Source organism: Pagrus major, chromosome 7 (genome assembly GCF_040436345.1).
Source record: "Pagrus major chromosome 7, Pma_NU_1.0".
NCBI lineage: Eukaryota > Metazoa > Chordata > Actinopteri > Spariformes > Sparidae > Pagrus > Pagrus major.
In genome coordinates, this window is record NC_133221.1 from 9,525,210 (window position 1) to 9,544,199 (window position 18,990).

The following is an 18,990-nucleotide window of genomic DNA, read 5'->3' on the forward strand; positions in this document are numbered from 1 at the left end:
TTTCTTGATTGTTAATTGAACTTTGTAAATATCGTTCATATGTTTCCCTTTTTTTTTATTTTTCAGGACGAAAGGAGTGATTTGTATTTTAATCTATGTGATGATCTATGCAGAAAATGACACTTTAATTTTTAAAGTCATTCAATTTTACCTGCTTTTCTGTGGATATGTGGATTGATCTCTATCTAATGAGCGCTTAGTTTCAGTTTAGTAATTTCTTGGCTCCTTTAAATGCAATTTTCCATATTTTAGAAAGGAAATAATTATTTTTTTCCGCATATATCTCATAGCGGAGTCCTTTAGCATACGAGCTACTGGCTTGATCTTTCCTACACCAGGATAAAATGACTTTTTAGGAGCGTTTCTTTGCCTATTCATCATAATTCAAGACGATCCGAGACGGTCTCTCGCGTGTGAGCGTGACGTCACCATTGTTTACTTTCACCTAAGCCACGCCCTCTGTTAGCAACTTGTGGCTAGCACGCTACCGACGGAGAGCACTGCCCCGAGATTCATTCTTCAGACACCACCCCGACCCAAAAGACTGTCTGCCCGCACATAATTCGGTGAGCAAAACGTTAATTAATCTGCGCGCTGACTTTTCCGCGAGTGAATGTTGAATGTAACGTCCGTTTTTTTGTGTGTGATGTTGACGGTTGGCAAAACGGGGAGAGGAAGAGAGAGAGAAACGTTTCTTACAAGCTAGCGGCAGGACGGGCTGCTAGCTTTTGTTGCTGGGAACAGGAACGCCATCCGCAAGGTGGTCGAGAACTGTTTTCCACTCCGGCTAAACGTGGCTTATTAAGAGCAGCGGATTGAACCACGCCAGGCTCTCGACGTGGTTTACATACCAACTTTTAAACGTCCTGTTTTGTCCGTGTCGACGCCGAGTTAAAGGCTTTGAGCCCTCCACGCAAAAACCTCGGACCGCAATGGTGTCAACGGATATCGATTCCATTCATACTGCGTTAAGCTAACAGGAGGATAAATCGCGTTGCTTTAATCAACACAGCTAATTATCGTTACGTCTGACAATGTTTGTTCAGGATTATAAGTGCAACGTAGGTGTAGCTGTGTTAACTCTGGAAAATGTGCTTCCTGATTTTGCCTCGAGAATCCCATTAAGCACAGATTAACGTTATAACTTTACACAGTTTGGGCGGAAATCGTACTTACATGGGCCGAGTCAACCTAAGATTTATATAGATGATCGCCACGACGATGCCCTCAATCGGGCCCGGACTGCTGAGGCCATTAAAAAAAACCTAAAATATCGTTAAACTATGAAAGGACTTTGATCCAGGCAAGTTGTAGCTGTAAGTGATAGGAAACTTAAGTATCAGTGGGAATATGGTTGTGATACATCTCTGCCCTTTTTTTCTCCTTTTTTTTTCTTCAAAGCAATTGATAATCGTAGATACAATTTTTGTAGTTGGTTTGCATTATTAGCAAATCTTGCCTTGACAAGTTTATTCTGATAAAGTGTGGAGAATCCTGTGGGTAATGTTCTGTATCATTCTTATCCAGATGTTGAGCACACAGTTGAGGATCATTGATTTATATGTTTATAATTTAGATTCTTATCAAAGACGTCTTATTAAACTTCCCCATCTTCACCGTTGTGGTTTTGACGATAAGGAGTAATAGCTCATGTGTTAAACCAGTTGTCAGAAGATAGGGAAGAGGGTGTATATTGTTTGCTCTTTCTTAAGGAAAGGCCGCTCTGCAGTGCTTCCTTTACATCCTTTTGAAGAGCAGTGGTTCCACAGCTGGAGAGTTGCCCCTGTGGTGAGAACACTTTAAATGCAGTAAAAAATTAATCATAAGCTTATTACACAACCCATCCCAAAAAACTGTTGCACTGCAGCTTGATAATTCAATTATCATAATCCTGCAGTATCCATCTGTTTTTTGTTTTTTTTAAGAAGGCATAATGGGTCCCGTGGCCAGGCTGGCTTTTACAACCAAAATCACCCCTGACATCTTAAAAAATGTCCACAGGAAACGCTGCCCTTTGTCTTGAGAACCAATCCTGATCCTGAAAGCAAAAGTAAACAGAGTGGAAAACTCACCAACAACTGCCTGTTCAGATTAGATAGGTTTTTAGTTTGGGAATTACATTAGTTTTAATCATACAAATGGTGTTAAACACTTTAGTAATCCTGTTTGGGGAAATTCAGTTCTTTCATTCTGTTGTTAGTTTTTTCATTACACAAATAGGCCTGAAAATATCCCCTCGCATGTGGGGCTGCCACATACTCTGCACTCCAAGCAGTTCATCTCGGCAGTGCCCAGGAGGTGAGCTGGCATTCGTCCAGCTACCAGTCCACACTATGTAACTCGGTCTGCCCTGGAATTGAACTGACCACCCTGCGGTTTACAAGCCAAGCCCCGAGCCAAGATTGATTTCGGGCCCTACAGACTGAGCTACTGACTTGTCGATTGAGACATGGCTGCAGATAGGCCTGAGTAGTTAGTAGTCATCTATTAGTCATTTTAAAATGCAGGAAATGCTTTGTCTTTAGTTTATTTGAACCTGTTGGCACAGTTTTGGTTGTGAGTTTATATGAGTGTGTATTGTCTCATCAGATCATCTGTGAGATATTGTCTGAATGTCGATGACAACTGGTTGATTGATTAAGAGATTGGTTTCAGCATGTCAATTTAATAGTTGGGTAACCCTGAAAATAATGACGTTATCCTCGAGGCTATGTCGTCTGTTTCATTTGAGACTTTCTGTGTAGGTTTCCATCTGTCCTCCGCAGCCCACATTATTTGTTTGCCTACTTTATTTACCTTTGTTTATGCTGCTTAGCGTTTGACTCAAACACTCCCAAGCTGTATACATAAAAGCCTACTTGTGCATTGTACTACCTGCCACAGCCGTTTATCGCACCACCTGGTTAATGGTAAATTGTTCCAAAAGGAAGATGTGTTTGCACATAAACACGGACCCGGGGCCCCTGTGTTTACAGTAGTCATGGCAGCGCTCGGTTATTCAACAAATAGACCTAGCATGTTCCTGTCTCACTTGTAGAAGAGAATGTTTGTCTTGGTGGGTAGAGCTATAACTTTCTAGCTCTTAACTTTTAGTGCTGCGTCTTTGACATAGTGAATGAGTACATAATTGGTCATTTCAGAGTCTATGTTGTAAAGTTTTTCATGGAGAACGGACCTCATATCACCCTGTGAAGTAAACGCCTAGTCAAACACATTCAGAGAAGTGGTATTCTGTTTGTCTGCTCCCTGTTTCTGCTTTAAACAGTTGTTTTCATTTCTACTCATTTCCCTTTTCAGGTCAGTAAAGTCCAGATGCATGAGTCTGGGTCAGAACCAACAAGCCTCACCATTCCAGCAAGTCAGACAGAGAACGGGAATACTACTGAGAATGAAAGTCGACTGAGGAGCAGCCAGAGTCCCCCTCCAGAGGCACCCAGGGTCAGTCATTCCCAGCTGCGTCCGTACAAAACATCAGCAAAAGTCTTTAAAACCACTTTACAAATGTTGAAATATATGTAGTGCTGGGTCTTTGCTATTGCCACAACGATATGGCAATAATGACACTGTACATATGAAGAGCGAAAATGGATTTGTACTTCTACAGAAAATTAGGCTACAGCTATTTTGGAAGTCGATTAGTCGTTGGAGCTGTCCTTCTAGCTGCAATTTCCTACATTGCCAGGCAGTTTTTAACAGTTTGCATAATCAGGATTTTGGACAGCACAGTTGTGGCACAAAACAAGCAATTTTAAAGCAGCTACAAGGAATTTTTAACTGGTTATGAAATAGTCTCAATTTAATACCGTTGCCTCCATATGACCTACATAAGCAAACAAGACCACCAGGGAGAAGATCGGCTATTTCTACGACACTATTCTTTAAACCTGTCCATGTGTCGGATTCCCGACAAAACTGGGAAACGCTACCACTTTTGTCCCCAGGTGCTGTCGAAATCAACCCAAAGAAATCACTTTGCCTTTTCTAATATTTGATGGACATTTTTTTAGAGCAAATAGATGAATCTCTGATTCTTAGTTAAGAATCGTTGACTGGAGAACGTGTTCAGAAACGTTTTGTTTTTGCTGTCGAGTGCAGTTGTGTTACTCCGTAAACATACTAGACAACAGCTTAGATCCATTTGCTACCAAAATGTGTTGCTGCTTTTAATTCACTTCACCGTGAATCACAATTACTTCTGCTAAATTTGAATTTATGTACAGCTGGTCTGGTATCCAAACCTCCATATTCATCCTTTTCTTGTCTGTTTTCATACACAAGGCAGATAGAGGAAAACTAGCAGACACAGGACAGACAGCATACTGCTATATGAGAATGTGGGTCACTTTTGTTTTGTTTTTGTTTTTTTACATCTAAATGTATCCCTGAACCTCTCACTTGCCTTTCTCCAAACTGCAGTGATTTATATTTGTGCTGAAGGGGAGCACAGGGATAGGGGGGCTGTACTGAGGTTCAGAAGAGGAGGGAGAGCACAGCTCCTGGTGGGCGGAGGGATCAGTGTTATATTGTTGGTTTTGTTTAGCTCACATCATTTAGGTAAATGAGGCTCTGTTAGCATTGTTGCTGAGCAGCATTTTTTGTCGGTGCGCAGAGAGGCTTTTCAATGGATACTCAGACCAGGTTTGTCCAACTCTTTCTATATTTGTTTTGTGGGGTTATAAAAGCATGTTATTTTTAGTCAGGTTTTATAGTTAAAAATATGTGTCTTTCAGTGAAAATGATGTCACATTTTGTTTTTTTGTGTAATTTAGTATTTTTTAGATCTTATCTTATTAGTTTTTCAGTTGAGTTTATTACACAGTATGTGTGTTTTTGCGAAAGCCACCCTTTCCCGGCCCACACCCACTAGGGCATTTATTAAATCTCATAATGGAAGTCATATTGTGTTTGTTTTTCAGCAAGTTTTCAGCGTTCCTATTTGCTGTCAGTCATCTCAGAGTTCACAAGACCAGTCTTGCGGGAACAGATCTGTGTTTACACTCAGTTGCTCGCTGGTATGACTTTCAACAATAACAACAACAGAAGATGTTTGGACTTGCTGGCTACCATGGCAACAGGGATTAGGCAAAGGCTGTTGTTGTGTTGATGGTGTCCACAGAAAAATAGAGGGGCCAACTGGCTCTGTTTGTGGGACGGACCTGTTTTCATTGCTCTGGTGGCCACCTCTGCAGCGTTGAATTTCATAAGAAAGGACAAACTAGGAGGCAGTCATCTGTTATTGTTAGCCCAAAGCCTGTGTGAAATTCACTGACAGTTTGTTTACCCGATTCAAAACAGACTCTGCCTCGGAGAGAAATGTTTGTTTGTGGTTCAGACCTTAATTAAAATACGAATCTCAAGTTCTGTTTTCATAAACAGGCTCTGTATGCTTTTTTATTCATTATTTATATCTCTGTGCAATTTTGATTACTCTGTTTATGTTTACTGTAAACATCCCCCGAGCTCTGAGGCTTGACAGTGAGGGGGATGGTGTGGTAATTGCTGCATGCCTAGCAGAGGATGTTGTTGTTGTTTTTGTGGGGCTGGTTGTTGTTGTTTTGATGGAGTTCTAATTCCCTTAAGCCACCCGATGTTGTTGTTGTTGTTGTTGTTGTGGGTGTTGTCAGGTTCATTTTTAGCTGAAAGAGCAGTAGAGCTAAGTTCAGCTTGCTATATTGACCATTGAGAATAATAAATAAGTAGCACTGCGAGTAGCTCTAAATAAGTAGTTAAGAAGTAGAGCAGCAACGATAAGTCAATTTATTAATTTATTAACTGACAGAAAAAAGCAAAAAAAAATTTTGATAGTTTAATGATGGTTTCAGTCTTTTCTAAGCCACAGTGTCAGACATCTGCTGGTTCCAGCGTCTCAAATGTGAGGATTTGATGCCTTCCTTTGTTAGACACGGTAGTAAACTGGAGATCTTTTGGGGTTTTAGGCCCACAAGAAGACAACAAGACATCTGGAGACATCATCATGGGCTGTGGGAAATTATAGCACTATACATATTTCACTACTTTCTGACATTTTATAGACAAAGCGAGAAAGGGTGTAATAATGTTGACTCTAATTATATTCCGAATGGAAAATCGACTGAAATGAGATGTACATTTCAATCATCCAATCCAAAGGCAGTACCAGCGTTCATCCTTTATTGATTTCTTTAAGAAGAGTGTTTACTCAGTGGGGATAAACTGAAGTGAACTGAACTGATAAGAGTTGCCAGCTTGTGAAGATGGTTTACTCAGGTCTGAGAAATTGAACTTTGTTACAAACTGAATTTGTATCTTTTGTTGTTTATTGCTGAATCATTAACGGGTGGGATTTGTGTTGACCTCTGGAATCTTTTTGGTGAATATTATTTGAACTTGCCTCCAAAAAGCCACTGGGATAAATTTAAACTTTTGTAAAATACTCCTATCTTTTTAAAGAAGTTTTTGAAAATGTTAATGTGAGTTATCAGGGTATAAAACCAGCGATCTGTTGATAATTACAAATTCAGATGCAGGTCTGATGGCATGGCTGTCAGTGTTAAAAAGATGATATAAATAAAAAAAAATATAAATATAAATTTGAAAGTCAAATTGAATTGGAGAATCCCGACACCCCTAAAAGTGAACGATCAGTTGATGGATAAAGCAATTGTCTGAATAATCGATAATGAAAATGATTGTAGTTGCACGCCTGTAAAGGAACAGGTAACAAGTTATTGTTGGCAATGTACTGGAGTCTACAGTACACTCATGACTTTTGTATGAACGAAAAATCCTGCGAAATATCAGACTCACCGACACTGATATAACCTGATTACTGCAAAATTATGGAGCTGTTTGTTGTTACTCTTTTTTTTTATCATTTATTATTATTATTATTATTTTCATTTCATTTTTATGTTTGTTAAGTGTATTGGGGCTATACAGTTATAAAGTAAACTACCATTATACCCTACCTACCATCATATTAACCAAGGCTGGCATATGAGGTGTAAAATATTTGACACTATACGGTGAAGAGGTATTTTGTTTTGTTTTTTTACTTGCATTTAAGTAAAAAAAAAGCTCTTCAGCACACAGCAGTTGGGTGAGAGAACCGACTTTATAGCGAGAGCGTTTGATTATTTTTTTTCTGTGTGCCTGTGTTTAAATTTCACAAATAACAGTCTGTTCAGCTGTGGAAACATATTTAGACGTGTTTATTTCAGTCTCAGTTTTAGCTGTACTTTGGATTTAATTATTTTGGATACAAGGATGAACCACTACAAGTAACGTCGGTTGTTTTTAATCCTGCCACACTGCAGTCACAGTGAGAGCTTTCTGTTCTGTAGTCTTCATCTGTTACATGTGGTCTTGTTTAAATTGCTGTTACATTATTAAACATGACCAAGAAATACAGTTATTACCACAGACATGTTGTTGTGTCTCGTAATCCTTCAGCCTGATTCAAGAGATACGCTTTCTTGTTTACATGTAAACACACTGATTGTCCAAATAGATTGAATAAGGCAGCTAACATGCTCTCACATCAGTTACAGCTTACAAATGTTACACAGATTATCCTGTGTATTTTCCTATTTTTTTGTGGAATGGACTTTTTTTTAACTGACCGTTCTGTTTTTGCGTTTTTTCTTCTGACACTGCAGGTTCCAGTGTCGTTGTCCATGATGACCCCACCAGCAGAGGCCCCACAGCAGCTGCAGCAGCAGCAGACGCCACAGCAGCAGATCCTCACTCCCCAGCAGCTCCAAGCCCTGCTCCAGCAGCAGAAAGCACTCATGTTACACCAGGTAGTATATCTTTAGAAACATTTGACAGACAAGTGTTTGTCAGAGTCCACAAATCGAACACACTGCCTTTATGTTCTCAAATTTCATCAATTTTTCCACAGCAGCAAATTCAAGAGGTCTTCAAGAATCAGCAAGAGCAGCTAAATATACAGCTGCTGCAACAGAAGAATGCTGGGATTGTTAGTCAAGAGGTAATTTTTTATTTTACCATTCAACAAGGATAATCAAATACTGAATTAGGATGAGTTGGATTCAGTTCAATAGTACTTAATAGATTATAATAATTATTTTAACCAGTTCCTCGTACCCAGGGCTCCAGACAACATTAACCATCCTGATGTTAAACAACCAAAAATCTAAATGTTGTTTCTTTAGTTTAGTTACAATTAGTTGTTAGCTCAAAATATTAGCATTTAAAGTACTTTTAGCTCCAAACTGTACTTGATGTACATTTACTTACGATAAATGTATTCTGTCACTTTAAACTGCAGTTGACTGTTTAACGCTTCATGTTTCTCTGAACAGAAACTCTCAGTCCTGTAACAGTAACAGATCCGGCTTACATAGACGGCATTTTTGAGCTAATTTGTAATGATTAAATTAAAGGCTGTTGCCTGCAAGTTTTCCATGCCAGATGCCTTGCGTTTATCCATTCAAGGTGCATCACATGTTACAAAAAACCACATGTTGCTTGGTCCCAGTACCCTCACTTGTGGTCTCTTGCTCAAATGTGTGTCATGTTCGAAAAAAGCCAAAACACATTACAGTTAACTCACACACCGGCAGTTTGCATGTAATTGTGTGACTGCATTGATAGCGTCAATCTTGGCTATCCCAGTGTGTTTTGAAATCCTCCCATCAACTTGCAGTCTTAACATCTACCTAATGAAGGCAACTGATGAAAATCTGTAACACAAGTAGGCACTTGGAGGCATACACAAAGCAGACGGTTTGGTAATTTGATGTGCCCTGAGCAGAAACGTTTGATAAGATGTTGAATGGACACGACTAAAATAGAGGAGATATTGGTAGTGTTTGTTTTTGCTCACAGTGTTGGACAAACAGAAGTAATTATGATTAAAAATAAGCATCAGACTTGATTTTGTTCAATCTTTTTTTTCCTTCTTTAAATAGCTAATGACATTAGCTGATTCCCTTACCCTTGTCACCGAAGTGATTGATGGCACCTGACAATATTGTTGCCCACTGAGGCAGTATGAGGAATGGGGAAGGTGTTTCCTGATGGATGTTGTGTTATCTCTCCGTCACAGCTGACAGCCCAGCAGATTGCCATCCAGCAGCAGCTCCTTCAGGTGCAGCAGCAGCATCTTCTCAACCTGCAGAGACAAGGCCTGCTGTCTGTCCTTCCCACCAGCCCTATTACAGCCCCAGGTATGAAAGTTTCAAAGTCCTTACTGCATTGCTGTTTAAAGACTTTTATCATTTAGCTTAAATACTTTTAGATACAGTAGTTGGTGGTTTGTTGACCCATTTATATATCAACGAGGTAAGGCTGAATCCTCCTAAATGATCATAAAGTTGAATCAACACTTCTCTAAAAAGTAGCAACAAAACTGAACAGTATAACCTTCATGACAGTAGCAGTTATTGCAAGACTATTGTATTAGACTCTATTAGTTTGAGCTGGGTGTGACCTCATGACTTTGATCTAATTATTGGGTGACTTGCAAATGAAAAAGCACCTCACTATAACACTATTTATTCATAGTGTATATGTGTGATTTCAGGCTGTGAGAACGGTAGCATCCTGTCCGCTGGTGGAGACACGAGAGAGTCTTCCACTCAACAATCTGCCACCAACGGTCATCAAAATCTCCTGAAGAGGAAAGAAAGGTGCGTTAGCAATTATATTAGATGCTTGAGCATTACCAACATGTTGACTCTGGGATGTGTCATCGCTGACTGACTCTCGTACTTGTTGCAGTGGGTCACTGGATGAAAGCACACAGAATAGCCATCCCCTGTATGGAAATGGCATGTGTAAATGGCCTGGCTGTGAGACTGTCTTCGGGGACTTTCAGGCATTTCTCAAGTGAGTGGTGGAACTTTGAATTCCCTCTAAAGCTGGCATAATGTTCATTCACATCTATCATGATGTGTAATGGCACAGATAAAGTCAGAAATCTGTGTATTTATTTTAGGAGCTTTAAATGGCCCATTTGTAATAAGAGCTTACTGGCAGCATTAATCGAAAAACATTATTTCCTGTTATTTTACCAATTTGTATTTCCTGTTTTTGTGTGCTTTCTTAATGTTTTTCAAATTGGATTTTCTTTTTCATTTTTTGCTCTCTACCGCAACTCCCTGCCAGTACAGCACGTGGTTTCCAGAAAGCCTGTCATGACTCTGAATTTGTTTTTCTGCAGACATTTGAACAGTGAACATATACTGGATGACAAGAGTACAGCACAGTGTCGTGTTCAGATGCAGGTGGTTCAGCAGCTGGAACTGCAGGTATGCGTTTAATTTGTTTACTCATAATTAAGCCTTTTATATGTCTTTTTTTCCCCCGACCAAACAACAAAAAGGAACAACACGTTTGGTTTTTTTAAAGAGTGGTTCACTTCTCCAAACTTAACTATTGCTTAGAAGAGTGAAGTGTTCAGTTCTTTTAAAGAAAAACAGCTGGTGAAAAAGAAAAAGGAGAAGCTTTCTAAAAACTGAAAAAAAGTGAATGTCTGTTAAGTGTCAGCAGTGGTGGTGTTTTCGCACCGGGCCTGAAAAACAGGAGCGACGTCTTTAGATAATTACACTTTCCATGAAGCCAGAAAAGAAATAATTCCCACATGAATGTCATTTAACACAAGCTGTGAATTCACAAACTCTCAACTTCTATTTCCGTCTTCCGATCTAACAGCTGAAAAAGGACAAAGAACGGCTGCAGGCTATGATGGCTCACCTCAAGTCGTCTGAACCCAAACCCGCGGTGCAGCCTGTAAGTACCTGCTATGACTCTTTCCTTCAATTAAAATAAATATTGTTTTGCTTGTAGCTACTCTGACGTTTTCCTGACTTAACTGCTTTGTTTTTTTCAGGTCAATCTGGTGTCTAATGTATCCTTCTCCCAGGCAACATTGCCCAAAGGTCCTCCTCCTGTGAGCATGTCTCAGAGTGCTACGGCACCATCCACACCCCTGACACCGCTCTCTGAATCCCCATCAGTCCTCACTCCCAATAGCATGTTCACTGGAACCCCTGTACGGAGGCGATATAGCCGCTCTGTGAGCCAAGGTAACATTCTGAAACATGCACTAAGATGCACTTAATATTTCATATTAGTTGTATTTTCTATAATTGGAAATGTTTCGTATGGGTTTCATGTTTGTTCTGTGTATATATATATGTATATTTATTGTTATTGTCTTTCCACAGATATAGTTGATAATAAGGAGTTCTACTTGAGCACAGAAGTTAGACCTCCATTTACATATGCTTCTCTCATAAGACAGGTAATGTGTGCATCACTCATTTTACACAGCCACAGAAATATTAAAATGCTGTTAGAAATAAGTATAAGCAGATTCACATTTTTTATTGTTTCATTTCCAGTATCTCTTACATGCTCTTGGTCTCTTTCAGGCGATATTTGAATCACCTCGCAATCAGCTGACATTAAATGAAATCTATAACTGGTTCACAAGAAACTTTGCGTATTTCAGGCGCAATGCAGCTACTTGGAAGGTATGAACTCTTACTTTGAAAAAGTTCTTTAAATTCTAACATATGAAGCATTTTGTTGCATTGACATTCAATTTCCTGTTTTTTGTATTCTCCCAGAATGCCGTCAGACATAATCTCAGTCTCCATAAATGCTTTGTACGTTTGGAAAACGTAAAGGGAGCTGTGTGGACCGTAGATGAGATTGAGTTCCACAGAAGAAGGCCCCAGAAGACTGCTGGAAATGGGTAGGTGTACTGTGAACATAAAGCCAGACCACTGTTTGTTTCCATATATAACTAGAAGTCAGAGGAAGCCTGACATTTTTCACCTTCCAGCTCCACCTAATCAGCACACACAGTATTTACTGTAAGCAACTTTCTAAGGCAAAGTCTGAGTGTGCTGCAAATCAAATCTGACATGTTCACACAGGCAAATGGATGCCTTTGCGAACAAAGTGGAGGGCCACATCCGTTGTAGGTTACTAACCTTGATCCCTTCTGAACCACCACAGTCAGCAGGTGGTCAGATATGCCACTTCGTTTGTCATGTCTTGCCACGATGACTCAAACTCTTTACTTCTGTGTATTTAATTAAACAAACAGAGCTGGAAGCACAGTGTTTATGTTGGCAGTTGCTCATAGTGCCAGCAGTTTGAGGGCAGTAGACTGTTCACCAAGTCACGCCCCTCATAGTCATGGTTGCAACATCCGTCAAAAATTCCCCATTCTAGTACAGCACGTACTCAGTTTATAATAATAACCATGGCATTTTACCTCTTGAAATCTGATTAATTTTTTTTTTTAAACAATAGGTGTCTTATTTCGGGCAGAGGAAGACAAAAGCAGGCTTGTTATTTCTGATCAGCAGGCTGACAATTTTGACGGCTGTTGCGGGCAGAATTTACCAGCTGTAGCTACAAAACCATTTAAGCTAAGTTAGCTTCACAAGTCGGTTAAAACACATTCTAATGCAGATTTTATTTGAGCTTTTGTAAAATAGGAACCCTGTAAAATAGTTTTTAAATATGCACTTATTGGCTACATGCATTGTTATTTAATAACAGACTAAAAGTCAACTTCTTCATCAGTTGATGATCCATGTCAAAGATATGGAAATAAAGAAACAGCATTCTTGTGCACTGTAGAGCTTGGTAGTCCCAGTATTTTAAGTAGGTTAGGCAAAATGTTAGAGAAAAAAGGAAAGAAAGAAAGAAAGAAAGAAAGATGTATATTTAATTGTTTGTATTTTCAATATTTAATTATTTATTTCACTTTTAAGGTTGGAAGAGAAAAGGACCAACCGTATTTAGCAAATGTAATGCTGTCTCTAATAATGAGTGTGGCTTGGATTTCTCCAGTATTAGCTGGGCGTGGTATCGTTCGCAGCCCATGTTGCAGCAGATAAACAAACTGTTCAATTCATCCCTTGCACTAGTGATTCCCAAAGTGCGGGCCATGGCCCCCAGGTGGGCCTTGAAGCAGCTAGGCCATTTTACATATTTACGATAAATGAATAAAACGTTTTTAATTTCCAGTTGTGTAATTAAGTTTGAAATTTCCATAATGTATTTTTTTTTACATTTTGAAAAGAGGAATCAGAGTGGATAAAACAAGGTGGTTAAAACACATTACATGTTTGTTCATCCTTCATCTGACCTACTTTTATCTGGAGCCGTGTTGAAGTCTGTTTCCCATTGACACGTGTGCCATCTGCCGACCTCAACCTCACAGCTGGGTGGGATGCAGGAAACGCAATTCTAACAGCAGGGCAATGTTATTTGATTGGGGAACAGACTTCAACACAACATTGGAACATATATAGCATCAATGACGGGAACTGTAACCGCATGTGTTGAAAAATATGCACGTTAACAAATTGTTTAGTGTTTTTGGATTATAAATTATCACTGTAATCCCGAGGCCCACGCTCACATAGAATTAGGGAAATACTTTGTCTAAGTCTCGTGTGTTGATTAAAAGTTTGGGCGGGCCCCAGAATATTTTCCAAATTCAAATTGGGCGGCGTCATTCTTAAGTTTCAATGGTTGCCTTCCACTTTTCTTCTTTTATATTTAGAGATTTATTTAGAGAAGCTTAAAAGACAAAAGCCTCCAAACGCTCAGAAGACTTCAGATACTATCACTCTAATCTGAGTACTTACTATAACAATGTATGAAGAAATCCAAAGTTTCACAGGCCTGTTGTGCCTGTTTATGGTTACTACGAACAGTCAATTGCAAGTGCACCCAATACTGTCTTTAGTACGATGCTCATCTCAGGTCCTTTAAGTGTTTATACGAAATGAATGCTAACTTTTTCGTTGCGTCTCTGTACCCACAGATCTCTGCTGAAGAACTCACAGAACCGTCAGAGCTTAGCTGGGTCTGCTCTTCAGGTGAGAGACGCATCTCATTTCAAGCTCTATTTTTATAAAGTTTTATAAATAAAGACTACGTATTTAACAGGAAGCCGGTTGCGGTGTTAACTATACTATATATTGCAGTAGTCTAAAAAAGGTGAGGATTACATCTGCTATGTGTTGATGCTGTGTTATAAATATAAAAGCTGTGAATGTTACTTTTTCAGGGTGGTGGTTTTGACAGCAACAACGCTCTCTTCAACCCCGCCTCTATGGGCAGCATCCCACTGCACTCCCTGCCTCATATCCTCCAGGAGCAGATGAATGGAGCCCTCGCTAATGGATCTGGATACCAAAGTGACAGCAGTGCAACACAGTCTCCTCCACAAGCTTTGTAAGTGTCAGCACCAGAGCTCCCTGATCTCTTTAGTACCTTTGACTCAGCTGTGATTTAATGTAATTATGTGATCACAAGCCCTGATTACAATCTGTCTGCGTGTTCACCAGCATTAAAGAAGAGCAGGAGGATGAGGAGATATGTGAAAATTATCCCTACGAATCTCCGGAGAGCACAGACGAGCACGGCCACAGCCCGGAGATGAACCAAGATGAAGACAACTGCAGCCCGGAGAGGCCCAACCTTCATTTGGATCGCGTGCCTTCTCTCTGACTATGAGGTCCGAGTTCTCTGCTGCACGGCCGCCTCACTCACAGCCTGCGTGACTTTGTACTCTGAAAGTTTCCAAAAAACAACTGCTTCATCTACATAACCAAACACTCTCTTCTTGGGGAATCTTTATTTTCGTATTTATCAGCATTTCTTTTTTTTTTTTCTTTTTTTGTTTTGTTGTTAATCTAGCTCTTGGTTCTTGCTGTACAGTAGAGTGAGATCACAAAATTTGTGAAACTGTTCATGATTTTTTTTTCCTGTTTTATATATATCTGTACACAAAAAGGACCAGGATGAGCAGAGAAGCCAAAGGAAAGGGAACATTGATAGTTAGCACTTCACAATGAAAAGTTCCCCCCGCTCTGAATAGCTACTTTACGATATGTTGGGGCCACACTACCTGATTTTATTTTAGTAGTCATGATGTATAAAACATTTTTAGAGGAATTAAAAAAAAAAAGAAAACATGTTGCTTTTAAAATGAAAATGTTCACTGCCAACATGATCAGATATATTTGTATTTAAGGTATAATCGATTCATAAAAAGAATACGTAGCTTCTTTATACTCGTCGGTCTTTTTCACCCATTCCACGAAACATTGTCAAATTCGCTCTGACTGAGCTTTTAAGAGTAGATAACATAGATTTACCGTTATTGTAAACCAATGCATCTCTATGAATAATAAATTCCTCATGATAAATGTCTGCTGCTGTGTGTGTCTTTGATGTAGCGTTGTGATTGCCTTGGTGGTGAGCCTTCATCTTCATTTCACATGATGAAATTATGGCAGCCACACTTCTCTCAGCCATCAGTAATGACTTCTTAATGGAAGTTAAGGGAAGAAAGCAAAATGCTCCGAGTGACAGCACTCCCATTGCGGTATGTCCGTTTTTTAAACCTCAGAAAATTGCCTGTGTGCTGTCAGCAGATGTGGTAAAACAAGTGGTCGACAAAGCGTTGTGGTGTCATAAATTGCGGTAAAATAATTCTATGCAAGTCTGCTTGCTATATCCAGGTGTTTGATAAATGGCCTGGCTCGACTTCTCTATCGACATACTGCCATAATTGAATGGATCTTCCATGCATTATGCCAGCACGGATTTGTATCTGTGCTTCCTGAGTGGCGAGTATCGACCGATGTGGAGTGTGCTCACAAATGTGGGTGTGTGTGTGTGTGTGTGTGTGATGATGGGAGGTGCTCAAGCTCAGAGGGGTTCACAGCTGCAGATGCTACGGATTACACTGTCGGATATTTAACCAGTACAGACAGGTAATCTTAAAACTCAATTATTTGGCAGAATTCAGAGAGCAGTGTGTGTTTGGTTGAGTTGCAGCCTCAGTGTCGGGGCACTTTGGGGAAACGTTTCCTGCATGATTCTTTAACTTCACATGAAAACAGGATGTTGCAAAAATGAGTCATTGCTGTAACCTTCAGTCAAGTCAAGTTATTTATATTATTATTTAGAGGTGGGACCGATTTGATCGATATCCGTATCGGATATCGTACCAATACTAATGCACTTCACTTATCTGATATCAGGCAGATGTCACCGATAGTCTGACTGATCTCTTCACTTTTAAAATCATGAGAGAAATCTACTGCCTGCTTGGTTTGAAAGCATTGCTGTGCATGTCACTTCTTCAGATTTTTCAAAACATTAAAAGATTTTCCACAGGAAATGGATAAATAATTTGTTTTTTGCTTATTTATTCAGAAGGTAATATTATAAAAGTAATATTCAAAATGAGATCTGGTATTGGTATCAGTAATGGTGTGGACTGATGCATCTCTGCTTATCATAATACCTTTACTCCAGCTGTGATGTGTGTCTCACTCCATGTGTATTGTCTCCATTTTGCTCTGCGTAAGATGACAACTCCTTTAAAGCTTCCTGTGAATAATGAGGACTCGATCGAGCTTGAGCAAAGAGGGGACCATGTGTCTGATGGTAGGTCGCCTTTGTTTACTCCGTGTCTGATTTCGCTAAATACTGCTCGGATGGAGTTATTGTTAGTTAGGACTAGAATAGATGTCAGGGAGAGTGATTGATAGGCGGTGCATGCCAAATGTTGGTGGAAGAGTATATTTTCCTCCGGCCCGATTCAGTCCAGGAAACTAGATCCAAATAAAAGCCTGCAAATCAATAATCTCTCCTCGCTGAAGTTTTTTTTTTTGAGCAAGCCTCCTCCATTATACACTTCCAAGTCTCACCTGCTTGACATACAGCATGTTAATGGTGCTATGAATAATTAAAACTGCCTCACATAGAGGAGCAGAGGAACTGGGTGCTTAACGAGCCCTGAGTTTTTGTAATGTAATGCTTGTGCATGCTTGTATCATCCTTTCAAAAAAAGGAAAGCCAGTGACGGGCAGTCCATCCAGGCAGATGATGGACAGCAAGTCGGTCAGCGGGGTCCGCAGACTGAGCACCATCTCAGAACATGAACCAGACAAGCTGGACGCCGATGCAGGTTCCCATGATGCCCGGGCAGGCAGTGAATGGGGTGGATCCAGCTTCTCCATGTGTTCTGACAGGTTTAAGAACAGCAGCAGTTGCTTTTCCTCTGATGATTCATACCAGCCCAACACTGGAGGTATTGTTTCAACTCCTCTTAAGACAACAACAGTTGATGTATTTAGATTGGGAAACTTCAACCACTAATCCTCTCTTCTCCTCTTCTACCTCGCCACTGCCACCAGACGACTGCGCAGCACTCCTCCTCGCCTGCCTGCACTGCCGTTTCCACGAGTTAATGGTCCTGCTGCCAGACACATACGAGAGGGCCGTGAGCCGCTGTTTCCCCTCGTACAAATACATCAAGGCTTCCAGCGAGAGGGACCAGCAGGGAAAGGACTGCTGCAATTTCAAGCTGGACCTGGACTGTAACTGCTGTGGCTCCTGTCAGGACACAGGAGAACTCATAGAGCTGGCCATGGAGATATCGGAGGTGTGCTATCGCTGAGAACTTTCACCTCTGACCTGCGAACACAATCACAAACAGTGTGAATCCTGAATGCTCGACAAACAGCATGACTGTCTCATCATATGCACATATGTAATAAGTTGCCTGCACTACTAAGGGGTTGTTGTTTTTTCCACATGATCTTAAATAAATGATATTAAAGAAAGTAACTCCTGGAGCGTTTGGAGCTGGTTGTTATAATGTGTCAGGCTCCTCATATGTTGTAGCAGCCACAGTTGCCCCACCGAGCACCAAGTAATGTTACGTACAGTATGTTTTAATCAATGGTACCGGCGTGCTGCAGGTTTGTCATGCATTTTTTAAATTGATTTTCTATTTTATCTATTTATTTTTTAGCTGAAAGGCAAATTTCAAAATGTTTCTTTTGGTCATTTAATGCAAGAAATCATTCTGTTGTGTGTCGTACGAATGGATTTACACAGTCAGTCCCATTATAAATGATTTTAATTAGCCACACAGATTAATAACGTATACAGCGGCAGAAATGACTCTTAAATATTCAATCTCCTCTTCTTAACATATTTGTCCAGGTTTGTAGGTCACGCTGTATGTTCACCATAACCGCTCCCCTGCTTACGTATGACAATTAGTGCGCTCCATTGACTGGAGAGGTGAAATACCTTTCTATTTTTAGGCTCCAGTCGCTCATGTGTGAAACTTGCACATACAATGGAGGCACTTTTTAAATGCTCGTTAAGTAGGCTAGGCCCACGGGACCTGGGTTAATGTACGGAGAGTTACAAGCAGCCTTTTCACAGTTTCAGTCTGCAGATTAATTGAATTTATTATTAATTATGAGCGACCCTAGCAATTACATTAGCTACTCAAGTCAGACGTGTGTGAGAAGCAGAAATACAACCCTCGGGGAGGAAACATACGTCAGAATGAACAATCTTCATGAATGTAATATTAAGTAGCCTGTCTACTGGAGTTAGCATGCTAACCAGCTAGCAATGTTCGAGCCTGTTGTCTGAACATTCGTTGAATCAACTTGATACTTTTAAGTTGACTGAAACTGTGTTCATAAGTTCAATTAACCTGTGTTTTGGAGTTGAACCACCTTAAAATTATTTAGTTTTTCTATGAAGTTAAACTGTACATGAGCTCCTAAGTGGATTTCCAATTATATATGGATGCCCAGCAAACATTTCCATCTTCTCTGACTGCACAGAGAGGGTTGCCAGCATTGCTTCACAGAGGGGCAGTGGACAGCTGCTTGTCCCTGATGGTGCATGTTGCCCACTAGAGGGGGCTACTGATAGAAGATGAGAGTGACCACATCATCCAGTGCATGCATATAGTATGTATAATATATATAGTTTGCATTAGCAGTTTCAGACGGCATTAAGAAAAACACAAGCTCTGCAAACATTCAAATAAAACTTTTAATATTTCTCACAAGATAGTTTTCCACATTGAGTACCAATGAGTTCGAGTTCACTAATCTGAAACCAGTGCGTACAGTAACTATTGCTACATTCATCTCATTTAAACTGTTAATAAGAACAGTAGCA

General features: G+C 40.0%; 1 protein-coding gene across 2 annotated transcripts; it reads left to right on the top strand.

Moving 5' to 3' along the window:
• Window positions 1-449: 449 nt before the first annotated feature.
• On the top strand, window positions 450-15,195 carry LOC140999641 (forkhead box protein P1-like). 2 transcript variants are annotated; one of them, XM_073470144.1, is made up of 16 exons: window positions 450-566; window positions 3,298-3,438; window positions 7,638-7,781; window positions 7,883-7,972; window positions 9,053-9,173; window positions 9,530-9,635; window positions 9,727-9,834; window positions 10,169-10,256; window positions 10,660-10,737; window positions 10,838-11,033; window positions 11,175-11,251; window positions 11,382-11,483; window positions 11,580-11,707; window positions 13,802-13,856; window positions 14,048-14,214; window positions 14,328-15,195. In XM_073470144.1, the coding sequence occupies exons 2-16, from the start codon at window positions 3,313-3,315 to the stop codon at window positions 14,488-14,490; spliced, it is 1,749 nt and encodes a 582-aa protein (XP_073326245.1). In that variant the 5' UTR covers window positions 450-566; window positions 3,298-3,312; the 3' UTR covers window positions 14,491-15,195. The 2 variants fall into 2 exon arrangements, with proteins under 2 accessions (XP_073326245.1, XP_073326246.1); XM_073470145.1 differs by having other exon boundaries at window positions 487-566; window positions 7,886-7,972; window positions 14,328-14,575.
• The last annotated feature ends 3,795 nt before the right edge of the window (window positions 15,196-18,990 follow it).

Bases quoted from the DNA above. Each gene is read 5' to 3' on its own strand.
- LOC140999641 (XM_073470144.1), top strand. From the start codon at position 3,313: ATGCATGAGTCTGGGTCAGAACCAACAAGCCTCACCATTCCAGCAAGT. The intron at 11,252-11,381 runs GTAATGTGTGCA...GGTCTCTTTCAG, and splicing joins ATGCTTCTCTCATAAGACAG to GCGATATTTGAATCACCTCG. The intron at 14,215-14,327 runs GTAAGTGTCAGC...CGTGTTCACCAG, and splicing joins CAGTCTCCTCCACAAGCTTT to CATTAAAGAAGAGCAGGAGG.